The sequence below is a fragment of the Pseudochaenichthys georgianus genome, chromosome 24 (assembly GCF_902827115.2).
Source record: "Pseudochaenichthys georgianus chromosome 24, fPseGeo1.2, whole genome shotgun sequence".
Classification (NCBI taxonomy): domain Eukaryota; kingdom Metazoa; phylum Chordata; class Actinopteri; order Perciformes; family Channichthyidae; genus Pseudochaenichthys; species Pseudochaenichthys georgianus.
This window is the reverse complement of record NC_047526.1, coordinates 47,896-68,640: the sequence shown is the minus strand read 5'-3', so window position 1 is coordinate 68,640 and position 20,745 is coordinate 47,896. Positions and strand designations below refer to the sequence as shown.

Below are 20,745 nucleotides of genomic sequence, written 5' to 3'. Positions count from 1 at the left end.
TTAATTGCCGGATTTAATCCTGCGGCTTTCTGTCGAGCGGCGCCAACTCTTGTTGTGAGTGAGTTCTGGATTGGCCCACGCTTACCTGGACCGTCGCAGAGAGTGTTGACAGGAAGAATGGAGTTTGTTGGTTTGAGATCGACCGGCCGTAAATATTGAAGTACTTTATAGAACCTGATGACAAGGTCAATTTTACTTTCCACTATGTCCACCTTTATTTTGCACAATCAATGGCAGGACTTTATTGAGGCCTGTAATCAGTCGACTACATGTGTCTTGGGTCAGTCTTGTCTTCCAAAAATCCTCTATCGCTTGCATTAGCTCCTGCTTTGAGCCTGGTTTAGCCTCCTTCCGAATGTAGTCTTTCATCAAGTGCCAGACCAGCTCGATAGGATTCAAATCCGGAGATTCTGGTGGAGTCTTTACCCAGTTGATTCCCTCCGCAGCAATTCCAGCTGCAGCCGCGCTGTGCTTCGGGTCATTGTCCTGGAAGAAGCGGTGATCGGACCCAAAATGTTCCCTGATGTAGGGACCTGCAGCTTCCTTGATTATACTGCTTTCAAAGTAGATTCTATCCATGATTCCTTCAAAGATAACCAAAGGGCCTGGACCGTGGCGCGAAATCAATCCCCAGACATGCAACTTTATTGGATGTTTCGGCTGAGGCTTTGCAACAGAATGGTCCTTTTTGTTGAAACTGTACCTTGCAAAGTGTTCCAGAGCTATTGTGGATTCATCCGTAAATAGCACATCATGCCAAGTTTCCCCAGACTCGATCCACTGGAGGGCTTGTCTCAGCTTTGCCTCTTTGTTGTGATCTCTTATCATGGGAGTGAAGCGGGTCCTGTCATATTTCCACACAAGTTTTCTCCTGGCCTTGCGTATGCTGCTCCGTCCTAGTGAAACCCCAAAGTCCGCCTGGATTTTCCGCTTTACGCCATGAGCCGTGAGTTCGTCGTCAGCCTTTGTCGCATTTTCGATCGCAATCACGATATTGCTGTAAAAGAAAAAGACAAAAGCCATCAGGGAAATGCAGAACCGTGACATGTCAGCTGTTTACGATACGTGCTACAGTATAGCCATACTATTAAATAAGGTATAGGCTACTTACTGTTGGAGTTTCCTTGGACCTGAGCGGGTGGGTGGTTTCTCCTGAAAGTGATTTCTTAGAGTGCTCTGTGAAACTTCGACCCCAAGGCTTGCAAAGAGTTCTTGGATTTCTCTGGTTGATTTTCCATTTGCCCGCATGACACGGACCTGCTGGGACCTCTCTGTTGATGTGCGTCATCCTTGCTGTCATAGGCAATCGTGGATTCCAAAAGCCGGTCACGCTAATTAATAGCCTACACAAGTGGGTGTGGCTGTATGCCCAAACTAGACGCACCAATAGCATTCCAGGTGAAACGAACACCATGTAGGATTCACAGATAAATAGAGTGCATAACTTGCTTTTGGCACAATGCACAACGTCTTTTCTTTGTGAGAATCGAGGAAGAATGGAAGTTCCCAATTTTTACCAGTCCCGGAGACCACGTCTTGCACAGGTGAGCTGACAGATTGTTAATAACCTATAATCTGCCCTTTAGACCTACTGTATGTGTGATTATTTTTTCATTTCACTTGTGCTTATGTCTAATTGTGTTATATTCTGTATCCATAGGCAAAACAAAGCTCTCCCTTCAAGTCCGCCCCGCAGGTGGCTGCAAAAAAAAAGAAGCCGCCTGAAAGCCCTGCACCCAAAAAAGCAAGCAAAGTTAGACTTGTTAAAAAGAAAGCGGTACGTACTATTATCCCTCATTGTCAATCATTGATATTTACACCATCTCTCTGCTATAAAATATATTGTTTATTTCCATGTGACCACTGGTATTCATATTTTTTTTCTGTTTCCTATCAGGCCATCACACTTAAGCTGCTCCCGGTGTCTGCCACATGCACGGCTGGATTGGGTGACGCAGAAATCCGCGCTATTAAAATCCGTTTGACCGCAACAGAGGCACAATTGTCTGCCCTGATTCAGGAGCAGGCCTCCGTGAGGTTGGCACTGGAGACGGCAGAGTCAGAGCGGGCTTCCATGATGTCGGCACTGGAGACCGCAGAGTCAGAGCGGGCTTCCATGATGTCTGCACTGGAGACCGCAGAGTCAGAGCGGGCTTCCACACGGTTGGCACTAGAGACTCTTTCTCAAAGACTTTCAAATATTGAAAGAGGGACCCCACCAGCACAGCAGGAACAGCTGGACACGCAGCTGGACACCAGCCTGTACCAAACCAGGCGAAGACTGTTTGGGTACCATGTGGGCGAAGCAGACCCACAGCTTCTGGAGCCAGAAGCGACAACCCCGTTTACTCCCATACTGGTGTTGGCGGCAACACCATTGCCACCGGTCATTCCAGTGCCAGTGGTCACTCCAGGGTTGGCGGTCACTCCAGGGTCGGCGGTCACTCCTGATGAACCCACCAGGGCTGTTTACTCAGAACGAGAGGAAAGTTTTTATCAGGACAGCTTTTTTAAGGGACAGCATCGCTCTGAGATCTATGCTGCTAATATGTTCATGGCCATAACGCCATTTGTAACATATGGGAGAATGGTGAAAATAACCAACTGGACTGGGACCAATGGGAAAATGCCTCTTTCCTTCAATGTAAAGCAAAAGATTGAGTCCTATGTTTCTAATCGGTTCCCAAATCTGAACATTGACCAGTGGCATAAGATCAGGAGCCGGGTAAACGAGAGACTGAGGAGCCCCAGAAAAACAGATCCCGAAATAGCTCGTCCTGGTTTCCGCAGCAGATAGGCCTACAGCATGGTGTCTGTTATGTCAGTTATTTTAAATAAAACGGTGAAAACTGAACTTGAAAATTGTTTCCTCTTTTTATTAAAAATTCATTCGCAGAAATGTATAGTGATCTAATTAAATTCTATTCATACAGTATTCTTGACGGGAAGAGCAGTGTAAATGTGTGGCCATATGCATTTGAAAAGCAATATAAATCACACAGTTATGCAATAGGCTTTAAAAGCACCATCGATAACCATTACCTTTCTCCAATTCAAACTCTTGACGGGAAAAAAGGAAGGTGTAAATGGTTGGGCTAGACTGTACTGTATACATACAAAGGCCATTCAATAGACGTTCTTCTGGAAATGTTCACATCAGGCACCTTCAAGTTAAACAATACAACAGTAAACAATTAACACAGTAAATTATGTGGATTAAATCACATTTATTTCGTTAAAAATAAACGAAATATGATTTCCTCCGGAGGCGGCTTGACTCGGTTTGCATTCATAAAGAATGCACAAATGTGTTTAATCGTTAATAAACACCTGAGGTTTGTCTGGAAACGGTCATTGGTGTATGTCAAAGTGTATGTTCTCCTCTTTCAGTTCTTTTTTTGCCCAAGTACTTTTTTTGCCGTTTTCTTAGAACATTCAACATTACAAATGAAATGTGAAATAATATTTAAATATATAAATGATATACAATAAATAAAACAAATAAATTAAATTATAAAAATATTATTAAATAAATCACACAAAAACGGAATGGGGTGGTTGTGTTTCAGATGCAGTTTAAGGTTGGTCGTATTGTTAGCTTTTGTTGCTACCTTTTCAAAACAAATGCGACATAACGGCTCATTCAAGTCCCTAGGTTCGCCTCGTTGATTTGGCTTAAATCCAAAAATATTCCCACACCTGAGATGTGGAATTAGGTTTTGCAACCAATTCCATTTAACTTCAAATTCCCCTCGAGTAAGTCACACGTTGTCTCCTGCTTGTCTCTATATTATTCATTTGGCTGACCAATCAAACATCTGACCTCACAGCGCGCCGACTGTGTCTGCCGGCCCGGTGCACTGTGTCTGCCGGCCAGGCAAGTTATCGAGTTCATTTTTATTTGTCGTACGATAAGTCAATTAATTGCTTATCGCTACAGGCCTAGCTGTATATTCCAAATGACACCTGACAGGGCTGAACCGGGGCTACCCATATTTGTGACGGGGCTCTAGCCCCAGTTAGCCCCGGTTTAGCGCCGTCCTTGCTGATCCATGATCCATGTTCTCCACTTCTCCGCTTTTGGTGTGGTGAAATCGCAAGAAAATCATATAGCTGAACCATGCGCTCGTGAGTCCCTTAAAGTTGTATTGAAAAAGGAGTGAGAGATAGCAGAACAGGGTCATCACAACTGATAGTGCTGCAGTATGAATACTATCATACAAGCATGTGTGTAGCACACATTCTACAGAGGGGAATCATTGCTGCTCTCATCGACGGTGGCCTTGTCGATGCTTAAGTCTGAAAATGGTTGGACGTTCTAAGAAAACGGGGTTTCATGTAGAAAAGGGGTTTCATGAAAAAGTACATGAAACCCCTTTTCTGCAATGCCCTCTTAATAAGCTCCTCTTGATTGCTGAAACGTAGTAGTTTCACCACAATAGACCTTGGTGGTGAATCCTTTGGTGGTCACTCCGCCAAAGCACGGTGAGCTTGTTCAATCTGGAGTATCAGTGACGGGGCAAGCTCCAGTTTCTCTTCGTGGTTAATTCAGTTAAAAGTGGTGCATAGAGCTCATATTTCGAAAGTCAAACTCTCTGATATGTATCCTGAAGTTAGTCCCTACTGTGATAAAACTGGTCCTGCCCTCGCCTTAGCATGTCCCAGGTGTTCAGCACTGAACCGGATCCTAATCCTCTGGCTGCCCTATTTGGGGCTATAGGAAATAAATGCTTTAACTGCTGAACGGCGGCAATATCTTTCCTTGGCTCTCCTCCAAGCTCGTTGAGCTTGTATGTATATGCATATGTATTACATGCCTATATATTAACTTATCAACATTTCTGGTTAATATTTATGTGCTTTATGTGCTCACTGGCAGTGAATGTAGGGGATTACTTTAGTCGTTGTTATTGTTTGTTTGTATTTTTCATTGTTCTTTCTTTTTCCTTTTCTACATATCAGTGCAAACCATTGTCACATTTGTATATGCATATATTTTGCTTTCCATTGCTAAATTACAAACCTTGGTTATGCATTGTCGAGACTTGTAAAAAACGTTTTTTTTATCAGATAGCGAAACATCAGTCACCACAACCATGGAGATTTATCTTGTAAGTACAGTAGCCATGGGCTGGAGCCCATATCACAGCAGTGCTATGCTGCTTTGTGTGGAAAATAATGGAAGTCAACATTCTCCCAGGCGCCAGTGCATGGGAGCTGTTGATTCTTTCCCATCGCTGCGTAAAGGCTCCATATCACTTCAACTAAGATTGCTCACGGCTCTGCTTGCGTGCTCTGCCAGGAACCAGTAAAAACAAGGGAAATTAATGGGGAAATCACCGTTTTATAGACCAAACATATGCATCCACTGATGTTAGCTTTATTTTCCCTCATCGTACCACTGGCAAATTAGATGACATTCACAAAAGGCACTAGTCAATGTTCATCTGTTTTGCTGGGCCTTAGCTTACGTGACCTCGTCAACATTAGCTATCATTGTTTTTTTATTTATTATGATGCCCAAATCTGGAGGTGGTACTTCATTTTGAATGATTAAAACACTGACAGAGATGCATCTGCTTTAACTTTAAAGAAATTCATAGGGCTTCACTTGCTGCTGGACTTCCTCCCTGTGTATAACGTTTTTTTTAGGATTGGTATAAAGTCTAAGAGTCTTCTGGACTCTTGATCATTACCCTGGGAGAAATCTTCCCTCAGTCCAAAATGTTGAATTGGCGCTGTTGTTCAGTCTGCAGAGTCTCAGCAGAGCACAGACGGCCTTGAGAAGTTGGCATTCCGTGGCAAACACTGTATATATTTGGCAGTTTAGGCAAAGTATCCATAATATTTTTTAGTGGCCTTTGTTGTGACTGCTTTGTGCTTTTGTGACATGAAAAGAAAGCACACAGTGTCTTTTTATCATTCTCCATTCACCCATAAATGCATAAACTCAAAGCAGGTTCTGTATATTTATAATTTAACAGTTAATCAAATTCTTTAAAATATACCTAATTTTGATTAAAAAATGATGGGTAATATATAAAAATGGACGATAACATAGTCTTGGGTAGTGTTGTAAAAGTTACTTTTAAGAGTTTGTGCTTATCACGAAATGTTGGTGATGATGGACAGAAAATCATGTTTGTTTGTTTGTAGCCTTTATTTAACCAGGTGAAAGCCCCTTGAAATCAAAAGATCTCTTTTTCAAGGGTGACCTCCTCATGTGAGAGTTTGTGCTGGTAAGGTGGTGAGAATAAAAATGTGTGCTTTGCTTTGTACTACCCTGAAATGATTTTATAAATCAGTGTGGCCTGTGCAGCTCACATAATATAATGTATAATGGTCACTCACAACTGAACATTGATTTAGAAGATTATTGTTGATGACAAACTAGCAACATCGGTGAGGGATAGTGTCCTGATTCACAGTAGAACATTTGTAACGATGCTTCGACGGGCGCACTATTCAAAATTGCCCAACCACTTAATTTCACATGAAATATTTAAATAAATAAATGACTCAGCAGTGATGTTTTAAAAAACAACGATGCGTCTGTTGTTGTGGTTCAGTGCAAACTTTGCGCTGTATACTGACAATGGGCATAGATGCATATCTGACAACGGTGGTACGATATTATGTGACTAATGATACGTTGTGTTTCTCTGAAAAATCCAATATTTGTGTATTACGGATTGAGGAGTTGTTCCGACTATAATTTTCATTAACTTTTGAGAGGTAGGCCAATGTGGAAACAACATAGATGGTACTTTTTCCCCCTTCTTTTCTTTTATTTGTTCAGAGAGTTTAGAAAAACACATTGATAGCAATTGCATTAGCCTACAGTATGTAACTTGTTTAACATCTGTGTCTCCTGATCTGAGTATATTATTATTTTTCTGCTTCGAATAGTTCTCTCTTTTTTCACCATACCTGTGTTTGCATCACTGTATATAGGGCTGTCACGATAATACATTTTGTTGGACGATACATTTTCCCGGAAATTATTGCGATAAACGATAATATTGTCGGCACCGTTGTAAGACCATTTTAGACCACTGACATCATGATAATATATAATAATAATTCAAGTACATCCTTTTTTATTGAACATTCAACATTACAAATGAAATGTGAAATAATATTTAAATATATAAATGATATATAATAAATAAATTAAATTATAAAAATATTATTAAATAAATCACACACAAAAACGGAATGGGGTGGTTGTGTTTCAGATGCAGTTTAAGGTTGGTCGTATTGTTAGCTTTTGTTGCTACCTTTTCAAAACAAATGCGACATAACGGCTCATTCAAGTCCCTAGGTTCGCCTCGTTGATTTGGCTTAAATCCAAAAATATTCCCACACCTGAGATGTGGAATTAGGTTTTGCAACCAATTCCATTTAACTTCAAATTCCCCTCGAGTAAGTCACACGTTGTCTCCTGCTTGTCTCTATATTATTCATTTGGCTGACCAATCAAACATCTGACCAATCAAACATCTGACCTCACAGCGCGCCGACTGTGTCTGCCGGCCCGGTGCACTGTGTCTGCCGGCCAGGCAAGTTATCGAGTTCATTTTTATTTGTCGTACGATAAGTCAATTAATTGCTTATCGCTACAGGCCTAGCTGTATATTCCAAATGACACCTGACAGGGCTGAACCGGGGCTACCCATATTTGTGACGGGGCTCTAGCCCCAGTTAGCCCCGGTTTAGCGCCGTCCTTGCTGATCCATGATCCATGTTCTCCACTTCTCCGCTTTTGGTGTGGTGAAATCGCAAGAAAATCATATAGCTGAACCATGCGCTCGTGAGTCCCTTAAAGTTGTATTGAAAAAGGAGTGAGAGATAGCAGAACAGGGTCATCACAACTGATAGTGCTGCAGTATGAATACTATCATACAAGCATGTGTGTAGCACACATTCTACAGAGGGGAATCATTGCTGCTCTCATCGACGGTGGCCTTGTCGATGCTTAAGTCTGAAAATGGTTGGACTCATCAAAACTGTGATGAGATGTTGTAATAGTGAAAACACCCTCTGATTTGTCTTATCAGTTTGCAATGCATTTTTAGGGTCCATGACCATCTCCACATGCTATACATGTGCTAATACGTGTGTGGAGCACAAAGGATGAATGCATAAAGTTCCTCTATGTGTGTTGTTACGTGTAAAAAAGGCCAATTCACACATATTATAAGATAATCAAAAGATAGTAATTTGTCCTTAACATTTTTATAAAACCAAAAGAATAAGACTCTGCAGGGAGTATATTTCTATCATGTTGAGTGTGGTCCTCGTTAAGGAATGTTTAGGCACTTGGCAGACATAAATGTGACGCAGCATTCCTATCTTTATGGCAATCTATTTCCTTGTAAGACATTAACATATGAGGATACAAGGTAACTTTAAATACACACAATCATTTACCACTGGTTATACAAAAATAGGCCAGGCAATGAGTTAGGGCAGTCAATCAGCAGTTCAGTATTTTTCCACCTAATGTAGGAGCCAAAATGCTCAGTTAGCCTGTGTTTATTGTTTTGTTATAATCATTATTTGTTAACACCACACACTTTGGTAATTGTCACATGGGTGTGGTTTATGGTATCTAGGGCACCTGTTGTATGTGGGGGTTTGTGGCATGACAATGAGGGAGAGCTAAGCTCTGATATCTTCTGTACTGTATGATGTCCATAAACCTTTAACTTTGGTTTGGACTTCATTATTGATACACGTCACATCTATGAGCCAAGTTTAGCCTCTAAGAGATTAATCTCATTGGGAATTTAGTTAAACACAGTTTGATTGTTATCCACGTAATGATTTCCGTGTACGCCGATCAGAATGCACCAAACTTCAAGGTTCGAGGTTTTTATTTTGTCATACGAACATAGCTACAGTGTAGTTATAACGATGAAAATATTAGGTCACAGGCTCCTCCAACAGTGCAACACAATAAAACAGATAAACAGAAATATAGTGCAAGTAAATAGTAAACACAAAAATAGTTTAAAGAAGTGAAATAGTGCAATAAGAGTCTATATGCAAGTTATTGGAATATGATATATTAGATAAATAGATGAATAATTTCTTAGTAGCAGATGAATGTTATGGATATTGTTTCAACAGTTCAGGTGTTTAACAGATGTTGTTTCAATAGTTCAGTTGTTTAGTCTTATTGCCTGTGGGATGAAACTGTCCCTGAGTCTGGTGGTCACGGCCCGTTCACACAGCGGCGTGCGTTGCTGAAACTCGACCAACAACCAATCACATGAATCTCCCGTGTCTGACACACAAGCAGCGGTTTGATTGGCTAGATCTTGTACTGGCATATGATTCGATTGGCTGACGCTTCTGCAGAGGCTTCAAGAGTTGAACATTGCTCAACTTTTGCAGCGAGCCACGCCAGCAAAGCTGGCATTGAGGAAAGTGCGCTTTCCTCAATGCAGTTCGGCGAAAAGTGTCACCCCATTCAAAGTGAATGGTGAAGCGTCAACGCACGCCGCTGTGTGGACAGGCCGTTATAGTCCGAATGCTGCAGTAGCGCCTGCCAGACAGCAGCAGACAGAATAGTTTGTGGCTGGGGTGATGGGGGTCTTTTGTAATCCTGAGGGCTTTCTTCCTGAGCCACTGGGAGTAAAGGTCCTCCATGGATGGCAGCTCCGTCCTGTAGGGGTGTAACGGTATACGTATGTGTACCGAAAATATTCGGTACTGGCCCTTCGGTTCGGTACACGTGTGTACCGAAGAAATATAACGTTAAACGGAAAAAATTGAGAACGTGAAAAACTTTTTGGAAGTAACCTCAGGTGCTGCGTCGCAGCGTTCGAGTAGCATGTTTCTGCAGCCCATGCTCCGGGGCTGCAGGAACACAGCGTTCAGTGTAATTCCAACGGGTCATAGAGCGACCAAGTCATTTAATTGGACGAGAGGCATACTATGAGAGCTGGGGCCTCATTTATAACGCCGTGCGTAGGATTCACGTGGGAAGGTTGCTTACGTAGTAGAAATCCAAAACATAGGTACAGAAATGTTCCGACATTTTCCGATTCACCAAACATTGCGTACCGGCGAGGAAAGTGCGTACAGCACTTCCTACGCCGGTTTCCCTTTATAAATCACAATCAACTCGAAATGCGGTGCAGCTTTTGCGGACTTCACGTAACGCCCATATTTGCCTATAAATAGTCAAAGAAACGCCCATTCATTCATTTTGACTGACTTTATGAAGGAGATCGCAGGAAATGACGACGGAACAGCTAAAAAAGACGTCTCACACCGTGTCAGATTCTGGTTATTTTGGGGAGGTGGAGATAAATCATATTGTTTGGTGGATGCCGTTTGAACCAGAGTAGCAGCATGGAGGTCGGATCGTCACCAACATAAATAAATAAGTGGTCCGAAAAAGGTTCATGACAAAAAACATACACATAGCCTTCCTCAGGCAGTGTGTTTGTACCGGGGACAGGAGACCCCCCTTGATGAGAGACTGTAAGAAATGATCGGGGAATCTCTCCGGAGTGGAGTCATGACGACTGGATCTGAATTATGTTTTCCTATTTGGTGGTTTGTGTCCCAGCTGTCGATCAGCTGTGCGCAGTGTCTCCACTGCAGCCTGTGCGTCTCAACCCTCCCCCCCCCGCAGCAACTCTATATCCACCAGTTAAAGGAAATACAACTAATGTGTTGTGTTATATCAGCTGTACAATTTACCACATATGGTGTTCTTAGCTTCCATACCTCCTGTGTTTTACGGGCGACTTATCAAGTCTTAGCAAACGGCATAACACTTGATTAAATATGGTAGTATATAAAACCATGCTTGTACAACCTATAGAAATGCAAAACCGCATCATTTATGAGAAAACATTTCATAACATTAACACAACATATTCGAGGCGGTTTTAAATAACATATCCGTATTTATTTATTGTCCAAGTTATGTTTTTGTGAGCACTGAGGAGTCTCAAACAGGCGTTTGTTTAATCCTTTTAAGATTGGCTTTAATCAATGTTTGAAAATGAATTCTTCATATGATAAATGAGAGGTAACATTTTATTTATGGTATTATTTCCACATATTTCTCTCCATTCTTCCTTCTGCCAACGGTGTCGCAGTTTCTCGTCTCTCCCGTTTTTTTGCTTAGTGCGTACGCATGGGTTAGAGTTTGCGTGGAGGACCGCACGTTTTCCCGTCAAGTTAGTATTTTATAAATCGCAAACATTGCGTAGAAACGCAAAACAAATATGTTATGTTTTGTGAGTACTAGTACAGTAAAGTTAAAATACAGATTATTTCAGTTCATCGAAATGCTGCACCTTAATGTTTATTTTATTATATTTTGTATTTATTTGAGTGAATACATTATTCACAGTTTAATAATAATGAAAAACCCCAAAACATGTTTTCATGTTTTGTGATCATTTTTTCTGCTGTACCGAAAACGTACCGAACCGTGACCTAAAAACCGAGGTACGTACCGAACCGAAATGTTTGTGAATCGTTACACCCCTACCGTCCTGGGGATGTTCTGTCCAGTTTTCACCACCCTCTGTAAAGCCTTACGATTGATGCAGCCAGTCTCTTTGTGCACCTGTAGAAGTTGCAGAGTATCCTGGGGTCCATGTTGAACCTCCTCAGCCTGTGGAGGAAGAAGAACCGCTGTCGAGCTTTTTTGGTGATGGTGGTAGTGTGAAGAGTCCATGTCTGGTCCTCAGTGATGTGGATACCGAGGAACCTGAAGCTGCTGACTCTCTCCACCGTAGTCCCATTGATGGCGATGGGGGCATGTACCTCTCTCTGCTGCTTCCTGTAATCCACATCAGCTCCTTGGTTTTGCTGACGTTGAGATGGAGGTTGTTATCCTTGCACCATGATGTCAGGTTTTCTACCTCCTCTCTGTACGCTGTCTCGTCGCCGTCGGTGATCTAGCCGATGACGGTCGTGTTGTCAGCAAACTTCACGATAGTGTTGGAGCTGTATATGGCCACGCAGTTGTATGTGAATAGGGAGTAGAGGAGAGGGCTGAGCACGCAGCCTTGAGGGGCTCCAGTGTTGAGGATCAGGGTGGAGGATGTGATGTTTCCCACCCGCACTGCCTGGGGTCTGCCCGTCAGGAAGTTCAGGATCCAGTCACAGAGGGCGCTGTTGAGCCCGAGGTCTCTGAGCTTGATGGCCAGCTTTGAGGGCACAATGGTGTTGAATGCTGAACTGTAATCAATGAACAGCATTGTCACACATGTGTTCCTCTGGTCCAGGTGTGAGAGGGCAGTGTGGATGGTGAGGGCTATGGCGTCGTCTGTGGACCTGTTTGCTCTGTAGGCCAACTGCAGGGGGTCCAGAGAGGCAGGGAGGGAGGAGGTGACTAACCGCTCAAAGCACTTGATGATGGAGGTGAGTGCTACTGGGCGGTAGTCGTTGAGGCTGGTGATTTTTGTCTTTTTGGGGACAGGAACGATGGGGGAGTGTTTAAAACATGTGGGGACTACAGACTGCAGCAGGGACCTTTTTGAAGATGTGCCAGCTGAACTGCACACACCCTGAGAACACGGCCAGGGATGTCATCAGGTCCAGGAGCCTTGTATGGTTAACCCTTTTAAAGGATTTGCACACATCTGCCCTGTTTAAAAGAAAAGGGCAGGGACACCGGTGATCCTGACACCGGACAACCCCCCCCCCCCCGCCCACTCCCCATTACTATCTGTCCATCTATCTATTCTGATAACACAGTCATTTCAGACACTCCCAAAAAATGTATTCACCATTACAGTCGCTAAAGGGTCAATGTCTATTAGGGGTGGACCGATTATCGGCCTGGCCGATGATGGAGGCCGATATTCCGCATTTTACAGATTATCGTTTTTTAAATCAAATTGCCGATTTTGACGACTTTGGCTCTGATGCGGCCGTTTCACTGGCTGCAGTCACCACTGTTCACGAGCAATGTCCCGCCCACAGCGCTATCTGATAGGCGATTACTGATGTGTCAATCAACACTGAAGATTTTCCGGGCTGCAGCCAGACAGAGAGGCGGGACCTTCTCAGATTACAGGCCAGTTGCGAAGAACGCAGACACAGACAGAGGCAAGCAGCAGCAGTGAGCGGTGTTTCGAAGGTAAATCAGTTGAAAGCCGAAATCGGAAATTCAATAAACATCCCAATCCGCTATGCTGAAGTTGCAAAAACACCACGATCTTATGATCCAATTCTATCAGTTTCCCAGTTACAAAGGGACAGGGGGGGTGCGGGTAGCGGAGTGATGCGCTGGGACGGCTGCTAGTGGAGCCTCGCAGCAACTCTGCTTTCTGCACCACAATCTGGTGCTGCTGAATTGGGACTACTAAATGAGTGAGACTCAAATATCAGACGTTCAGAACAAGTTTTAGTAGTTTTTATTATTACTTCATTTACTTTACTCAGGGTCACAGAGAGGAAACCAGTTTTAAGATGTTGAAAAGTTCATTAAACATAAAAAGGCATTTCATAGAAGTTCTGTTATTCTACATTTTGACACCAAGATTTTCTGATTTTACTGGAAATGTATATCAGTTCCAAATATAGGTTATCGGTCTCCTTGATTACTAATAATCGGTATGGGTATCTGCCTTGAAAAAGCCATATCGGTCGATCTCTAATGTCTATATATGTAGACTTGTCATTACAAGTGGTCAGTGTGCATCACCTAATGAAAGCGGTATTTACAATAACCTCAGTACTACCTACTACCTCACTACCCGTTTCATAATCTCGCTCTATTCCCAGGGGCTTGTTTAAAGTTGGCAGGGCTTGACATAAATCATTATTGGCCTGGATTCAAAGGAGATCCTGAATCCTACTATGTGGAAATCTGACACACACAGTTAATGTCTAATTTTCTATCCTGCCTTATTCCTTGTGACCTCCCCTCACTGTCATTGAACCTCTCTGCAGCTAACTGCCTCTTTGCTGTTCCTCTCATAAGTAGGGTTTGAGACTGCTGCTCAACAGCACACTCTGAGAGAAAACATGGTCTTATGTGTCGTGGAATATGATAGTTATTTTCAAATCAGCACAGCGAGGAGCTAAAAACTCAGGCCCCTAAAGTGAAAACTGTAAATAAACACTGATAAAGTATCTCTTGTAAAAATATAACAAAGGATAGTATTTTGTTTGGTTAAATTCATATGAACCCCATAAAAAATAAATGGCTGTTTTTGTAAAGGTGATTCATCTTTTGTAACAATATTTCTAATGCATTACTTATGTGTGGTACATTATTTTTCTCAGTGTTCACAGTGATTGGAAGTGGGAACAGAGAACTGTGGGGTGTCAGCTAGCAGCAGCAGCTTCAACTCAGGGGACGGTTATTTGCTGTCTTTCTTTGGAGCTTTTACTCTACTATTCAAGTGTGAACAACTTGTATACTTTGATGTTGGTATTTTTTACGACAAGTCTTTAAGTGTTTTTCAACCAAAGGCAGTTAGTAATAATGAGCTAATTCAGACAATTCTCAAATCAGTCCTTATTTTGTTGAAGTAGCTGGGGTTGGGTATACAGACAGTTGGGTGTATAAAGCATTTGTTTCCCATGTCACATTGTATCTCTTGTTAAGCTCATGTTTTACTGTATATTATTTAATTTCAGTAACCAGTGCATTAACATATTCATTGTAATTGTGGATCTTTTAACGGAAGATGAGTGGCCCTGTGCAGCATGTGTAATTGAAAGAAGTGAACCGAATTTTAAAGCAAGGACAAATATCTGTGGATTTTGACTGCAGTGTTAAGAGCAGTTTTGTTTTATTAGGTTATTCCCCAACCATGAACCTACTTAACCTTTATCTATTTCATAAAGCACAAAATACATTCACAACTAGATGCAAATAGAAGATGCCAAAAGGGCAGAATACAAGCACCACTAAGTGGACTACGCCATCCTTTCCTTACTGTTGGTGGCCACAGCTGAAAGTGTTGCATTTAACACTCTTCTCTCAATCTAACTGGTTAAGGGCTAATGAAAACATGAATGAATAAAAAGCTCTGGTCTACACAAACCCCAGTGGTGGGCCGTCAGGGCCAGCAAGGCCTTTCCTGACTAGATTCAAGATTCAAGGGTTTATTATAAAATGCACCGTAGCTACAGTGTAGTTATGGCAATGAAAATCTTAGGTCCCGAGCTCCTCCAACAATGCAGCATATTATATATAGGACATAAGACAACAAAAATAAGCAAAAGAAACAGAGTAGGAAACATTTGAATAAAATAGTGTAGGTTATGTTGCTAGACCATTCTACAAGTAGTGCAGATTAAGTTAACTATACATGTCAGAAAATAAATAAATACATAGCTAAATGATGCAGGGATTGTTGAAACTGACCAAGACAATTCAGGATTCTATGTACATGTAAATATAATAAAATATCAAGGATAGAATGTAAGGTTAAATATTGTACAATGAAATACAATTAAATACTGTTGATAACTATAAGGATAATAAATTAAATAAATTCTCAGATGCAACCAGGTGAATTTGTTGGGTTATGGAGGCACTTAACAGAGCTCAGGCGTTTAACAGTCTTATGGCCTGTGGGATGAAACTGTCCCTGAGTCTGGTGGTCTTAGTCCTGATGCTGCGGTACCGCTTACCAGACGGCAGCAAACAGAACAGTTTGTTCCTGGGGTGGTGGGGGTCTTTGATAATCGTGTGGGCTTTCTTCCTGAGCCGCTGGGAGTAGAGGTCCTCCATGGATGGCAGCTCCGTCCTGGTGATGTGCTGTGCAGCTTTCATCACCCTCTGTAGAGTCATGATCCTCTCTTTGTTGCCCCCGTAGAAGGTCAGCATCCTCTCTATGGAGCACCTGTAGAAGGTCAGGATCCTCTCTATGGAGCACCTGTAGAAGGTCAGGATCCTCTCTATGGAGCACCTGTAGAAGGTCAGGATCCTCTCTATGGAGCACCTGTAGAAGGTCAGGATCCTCTCTATGGAGCACCTGTAGAAGGTCAGGATCCTCTCTATGGAGCACCTGGAGAAGGTCAGCATCCTCTCTATGGGGCACCTGTAGAAGGTCAGGATCCTCTCTATGGAGCACCTGTAGAAGGTCAGGATCCTCTCTATGGTGCACCTGTAGAAGGTCAGGATCCTCTCTATGGAGCACCTGTAGAAGGTCAGGATCCTCTCTATGGAGCACCTGGAGAAGGTCAGCATCCTCTCTATGGAGCACCTGTAGAAGGTCAGGATTCTCTCTATGGAGCACCTGGAGAAGGTCAGCTTCCTCTCTATGGAGCACCTGTAGAAGGTCAGGATCCTCTCTATGGAGCACCTGTAGAAGGATCCTCTCTATGGAGCACCTGTAGAAGGTCAGGATGCTCTCTATGGAGCACCTGTAGAAGGTCAGGATCCTCTCTATGGAGCACCTGTAGAAGGTCAGGATTCTCTCTATGGAGCACCTGGAGAAGGTCAGCTTCCTCTCTATGGAGCACCTGTAGAAGGTCAGGATCCTCTCTATGGAGCACCTGTAGAAGGATCCTCTCTATGGAGCACCTGTAGAAGGTCAGGATCCTCTCTATGGAGCACCTGAAGAAGGTCAGGATCCTCTCTATGGAGCACCTGTAGAAGGTCAGGATCCTCTCTATGGAGCACCTGTAGAAGGTCAGGATGCTCTCTATGGAGCACCTGTAGAAGGTCAGGATGCTCTCTATGGAGCACCTGGAGAAGGTCAGCATCCTCTCTATGGAGCACCTGTAGAAGGTCAGGATCCTCTCTATGGAGCACCTGTAGAAGGTCAGGATGCTCTCTATGGAGCACCTGTAGAAGGTCAGGATGCTCTCTATGGAGCACCTGGAGAAGGTCAGCATCCTCTCTATGGAGCACCTGTAGAAGGTCAGGATCCTCTCTGTGGAGCACCTGTAGAAGGTCAGGATCCTCTCTGTGGAGCACCTGTAGAAGGTCAGGATCCTCTCTGTGGAGCACCTGTAGAAGGTCAGTATGCTCTCTATGGAGCACCTGTAGAAGGTCAGGGTCCTCTCTATGGAGCACATGTAGAAGGTCAGGATCCTCTCTATGGAGCACCTGTAGAAGGTCAGGATCCTCTCTATGGAGCACCTGAAGAAGGTCAGGATGCTCTCTATGGAGCACCTGTAGAAGGTCAGGATCCTCTCTATGGAGCACCTGTAGAAGGTCAGGATCCTCTCTATGGAGCACCTGTAGAAGGTCAGGATCCTCTCTATGGAGCACCTGTAGAAGGTCAGGATCCTCTCTATGGAGCACCTGAAGGTCAGGATCCTCTCTATGGAGCACCTGTAGAAGGTCAGGATCCTCTCTATGGAGCACCTGAAGGTCAGGATGCTCTCTATGGAGCACCTGTAGAAGGTCAGGATCCTCTCTATGGAGCACCTGAAGGTCAGGATCCTCTCTATGGAGCACCTGTAGAAGGATCCTCTCTATGGAGCACCTGAAGGCCAGGATGCTCTCTATGGAGCACCTGTAGAAGGATCCTCTCTATGGAGCACCTGAAGGTCAGGATCCTCTCTATGGAGCACCTGTAGAAGGTCAGGGTCCTCTCTATGGAGCACCTGTAGAAGGTCAGGGTCCTCTCTATGGAGCACCTGTAGAAGGTCAGTATGCTCTCTATGGAGCACCTGAAGGTCAGGATGCTCTCTATGGAGCACCTGTAGAAGGTCAGGGTCCTCTCTATGGAGCACCTGTAGAAGGTCAGGATGCTCTCTATGGAGCACCTGAAGGTCAGGATGCTCTCTATGGAGCACCTGTAGAAGGTCAGGATCCTCTCTATGGAGCACCTGTAGAAGGTCAGGATCCTCTCTATGGAGCACCTGAAGGTCAGGACCCTCTCTATGGAGCACCTGTAGAAGGTCAGGATGCTCTCTATGGAGCACCTGTAGAAGGTCAGGGTCCTCTCTATGGAGCACCTGTAGAAGGTCAGGATCCTCTCTATGGAGCACCTGAAGGTCAGGATCCTCTCTATGGAGCACCTGTAGAAGGTCAGGATCCTCTCTATGGAGCACCTGAAGGTCAGGATCCTCTCTATGGAGCACCTGTAGAAGGTCAGGGTCCTCTCTATGGAGCACCTGTAGAAGGTCAGGATCCTCTCTATGGAGCACCTGTAGAAGGTCAGGGTCCTCTCTATGGAGCACCTGAAGGTCAGGATCCTCTCTATGGAGCACCTGTAGAGGGTCAGGATGCTCTCTATGGAGCACCTGTAGAAGGTCAGGATGCTCTCTATGGAGCACCTGAAGAAGGTCAGGATCCTCTCTATGGAGCACCTGTAGAAGGTCAGGATCCTCTCTATGGAGCACCTGTAGAAGGTCAGGATCCTCTCTATGGAGCACTTGTAGAGGGTCAGGATCCTCTCTATGGAGCACCTGTAGAAGGTCAGGATCCTCTCTATGGAGCACCTGTAGAAGGTCAGGATCCTCTCTATGGAGCACCTGTAGAAGGTCAGGATCCTCTCTATGGAGCACCTGTAGAAGGTCAGGATCCTCTCTATGGAGCACCTGTAGAAGGTCAGGATCCTCTCTATGGAGCACCTGTAGAAGGTCAGGATGCTCTCTATGGAGCACCTGTAGAAGGTCAGGATCCTCTCTATGGAGCACCTGTAGAAGGTCAGGATGCTCTCTATGGAGCACCTGTAGAAGGTCAGGATCCTCTCTATGGAGCACCTGTAGAAGGTCAGGATGCTCTCTATGGAGCACCTGTAGAAGGTCAGGATCCTCTCTATGGAGCACCTGTAGAAGGTCAGGATCCTCTCTATGGAGCACCTGTAGAAGGTCAGGATGCTCTCTATGGTGCACCTGTAGAAGGTCAGGATCCTCTCTATGGAGCACCTGTAGAGGGTCAGGATTCTCTCCATGGTGCACACCGATGACGGTCGTGTCGTCCGCAAACTTCACGACTGTGTGGCCACAGTAATTTAACACTTCTTGAGGAAAGAAAAGAGGATAGATTTTTTGTACAAATAATTACTTTTGGTGAGTATAGGCTATAATTAATGGCTTTTATTTAAATGTTTGGATATTTATTTTCCATTTGATAATTTTACAAAGTTAATATTGATGCTTCTGCTAGAGATTATGTATGTGGCTGCAACAAAAGGAGACTTGTTGATTTGTATTATTTGGGTTTCTGGCTTTATTAATTGAGTTTCGCTACATCAGATACCTGTCTCTGATAAAACGCCTTGTTATTCTGCGTTTCTGTACAATATTGCCTGGCCCGTTACTGATGAACACATATTACTCTTGCTCTGTAGTGATTTTTACAAAACTTAAAGATGAAAGAAAATTGTTGAAGACAATAATCACTGCTAATTGTTGAGTTTACATCTGAACCACTGCTACCCAGTTCTTTGTGTGAGGAAGTTAACTTACCCTGTTGTTTCCTCTCCAGCTCTCACTGAGTCTTCCTATTGGTGAAGAACTCTCTGTGTTGTCGTGATCACTCCCCTGGCCCCCAGCATCCACTGTCATCATGGGAGGGGTAGTCCAAATGCACTTCACCACAGTGGACTACGTCATCTTTGCCCTACTTTTAGTAGCCTCAACTGGCATCGGACTCTTCCATGCTTTCTCCGGTGGACGCCAACGCACAACACAGGTAGACTTCAAACATACTTCCCTTACTTTGATTATTAACCAAATAAGACGACGGGGTCAATTTTAAGCTTTTAGGAGCACACTATGTTTTTGTATTTGATAGTCTTGACACTAATATGCTGTCTGTTTCTAGGAGTTCCTGATGGCTGATCGCTCCATGAGCTGCCTGCCTGTGTCTTTGTCCCTGCTGGCCACTTTCCAGTCGGCTGTAGCCATCCTTGGTGCTCCATCTGAGGTGTACACCTTTGGGACTCAGTACTGGTTCCTGGGCTGCTCCTACTTCTTAGGCCTGCTCATCCCAGCTCATGTTTTCATACCAGTTTTCTATAGACTTCGTCTGTCCAGCGCTTATGAGGTACACACAACATGCACATTTTTCGGAATGATTGTCTGCAGTAGTGTTAATTTCGTTGACTAAAACTATGACAAAATATGTTCGTCAACGACCTTTTTTTCCATGACGAAAACGAGACGATGACGAGATGGCACCGACGGCAGTAAACAATAACGGCAACGAAATCATCATGCAATATCGTTGACAAAAAGAGACGAGACGAAAATGTAGTTTACTAAATAAAAACTATGCCAAAATCTCTCTTTACTTGAGGAGTAAAAAATGAGGAGACGAAATATTATCAAAGATAACGTTACATCTCTGATAGTCAGTTTTTCTCCCAGCAGATCCATTTCCGGTGCTGCGGCTGGGCAGCAGCTGTGTGTCTGTGCTGCGCGCGGCGGTACATTTGAATTACACCGGGCAGCGGCACACTGTGAACTGTCAGGACGACTCGGGTCTAACTCATGGTCTAACTCGTGGTCTGACTCATGGTCTAACTAACCTTATTTAACAGAAAATACAATGGCAACAACAGGGCTTCGGAGCAGTGGTCGCACTCGCGTTAACCAAATACCCCCCGTCAGCGCGAGTGAGTGATACATTATGCACTCGACGGATAATAATGGATTATGACGGAAATGTTACAATCCTGTCCGTCAAAATTACTGACAACGAAAAAGTCTAAAGCCACCACTGCTTGGGAGAAAGAAACGACGTGATATTTGGGCCCAATTTCACTGCAATGAGGCGGCGAAAAAAAGAGAATGCATTGTTTCATCAGACGGGAAGCAATGTGGCCATAACACCACAAACCT

At 43.7% G+C, this 20,745-nt stretch overlaps 1 protein-coding gene across 2 annotated transcripts in view; it reads left to right on the top strand.

Moving 5' to 3' along the window:
- slc5a6a (solute carrier family 5 member 6a) overlaps window positions 1-20,745 on the top strand; it is a 75,408-nt gene that overhangs the window by 31,921 nt on the left and 22,742 nt on the right. For both annotated transcript variants that reach the window (XM_034076312.2, XM_034076311.2), the window contains 2 exons: window positions 19,388-19,594; window positions 19,727-19,948. In XM_034076312.2, coding sequence (XP_033932203.1) covers window positions 19,469-19,594; window positions 19,727-19,948 — 348 coding nt within the window. In that variant the 5' untranslated portion in view covers window positions 19,388-19,468. The remainder of the gene's footprint in view (window positions 1-19,387; window positions 19,595-19,726; window positions 19,949-20,745) is intronic.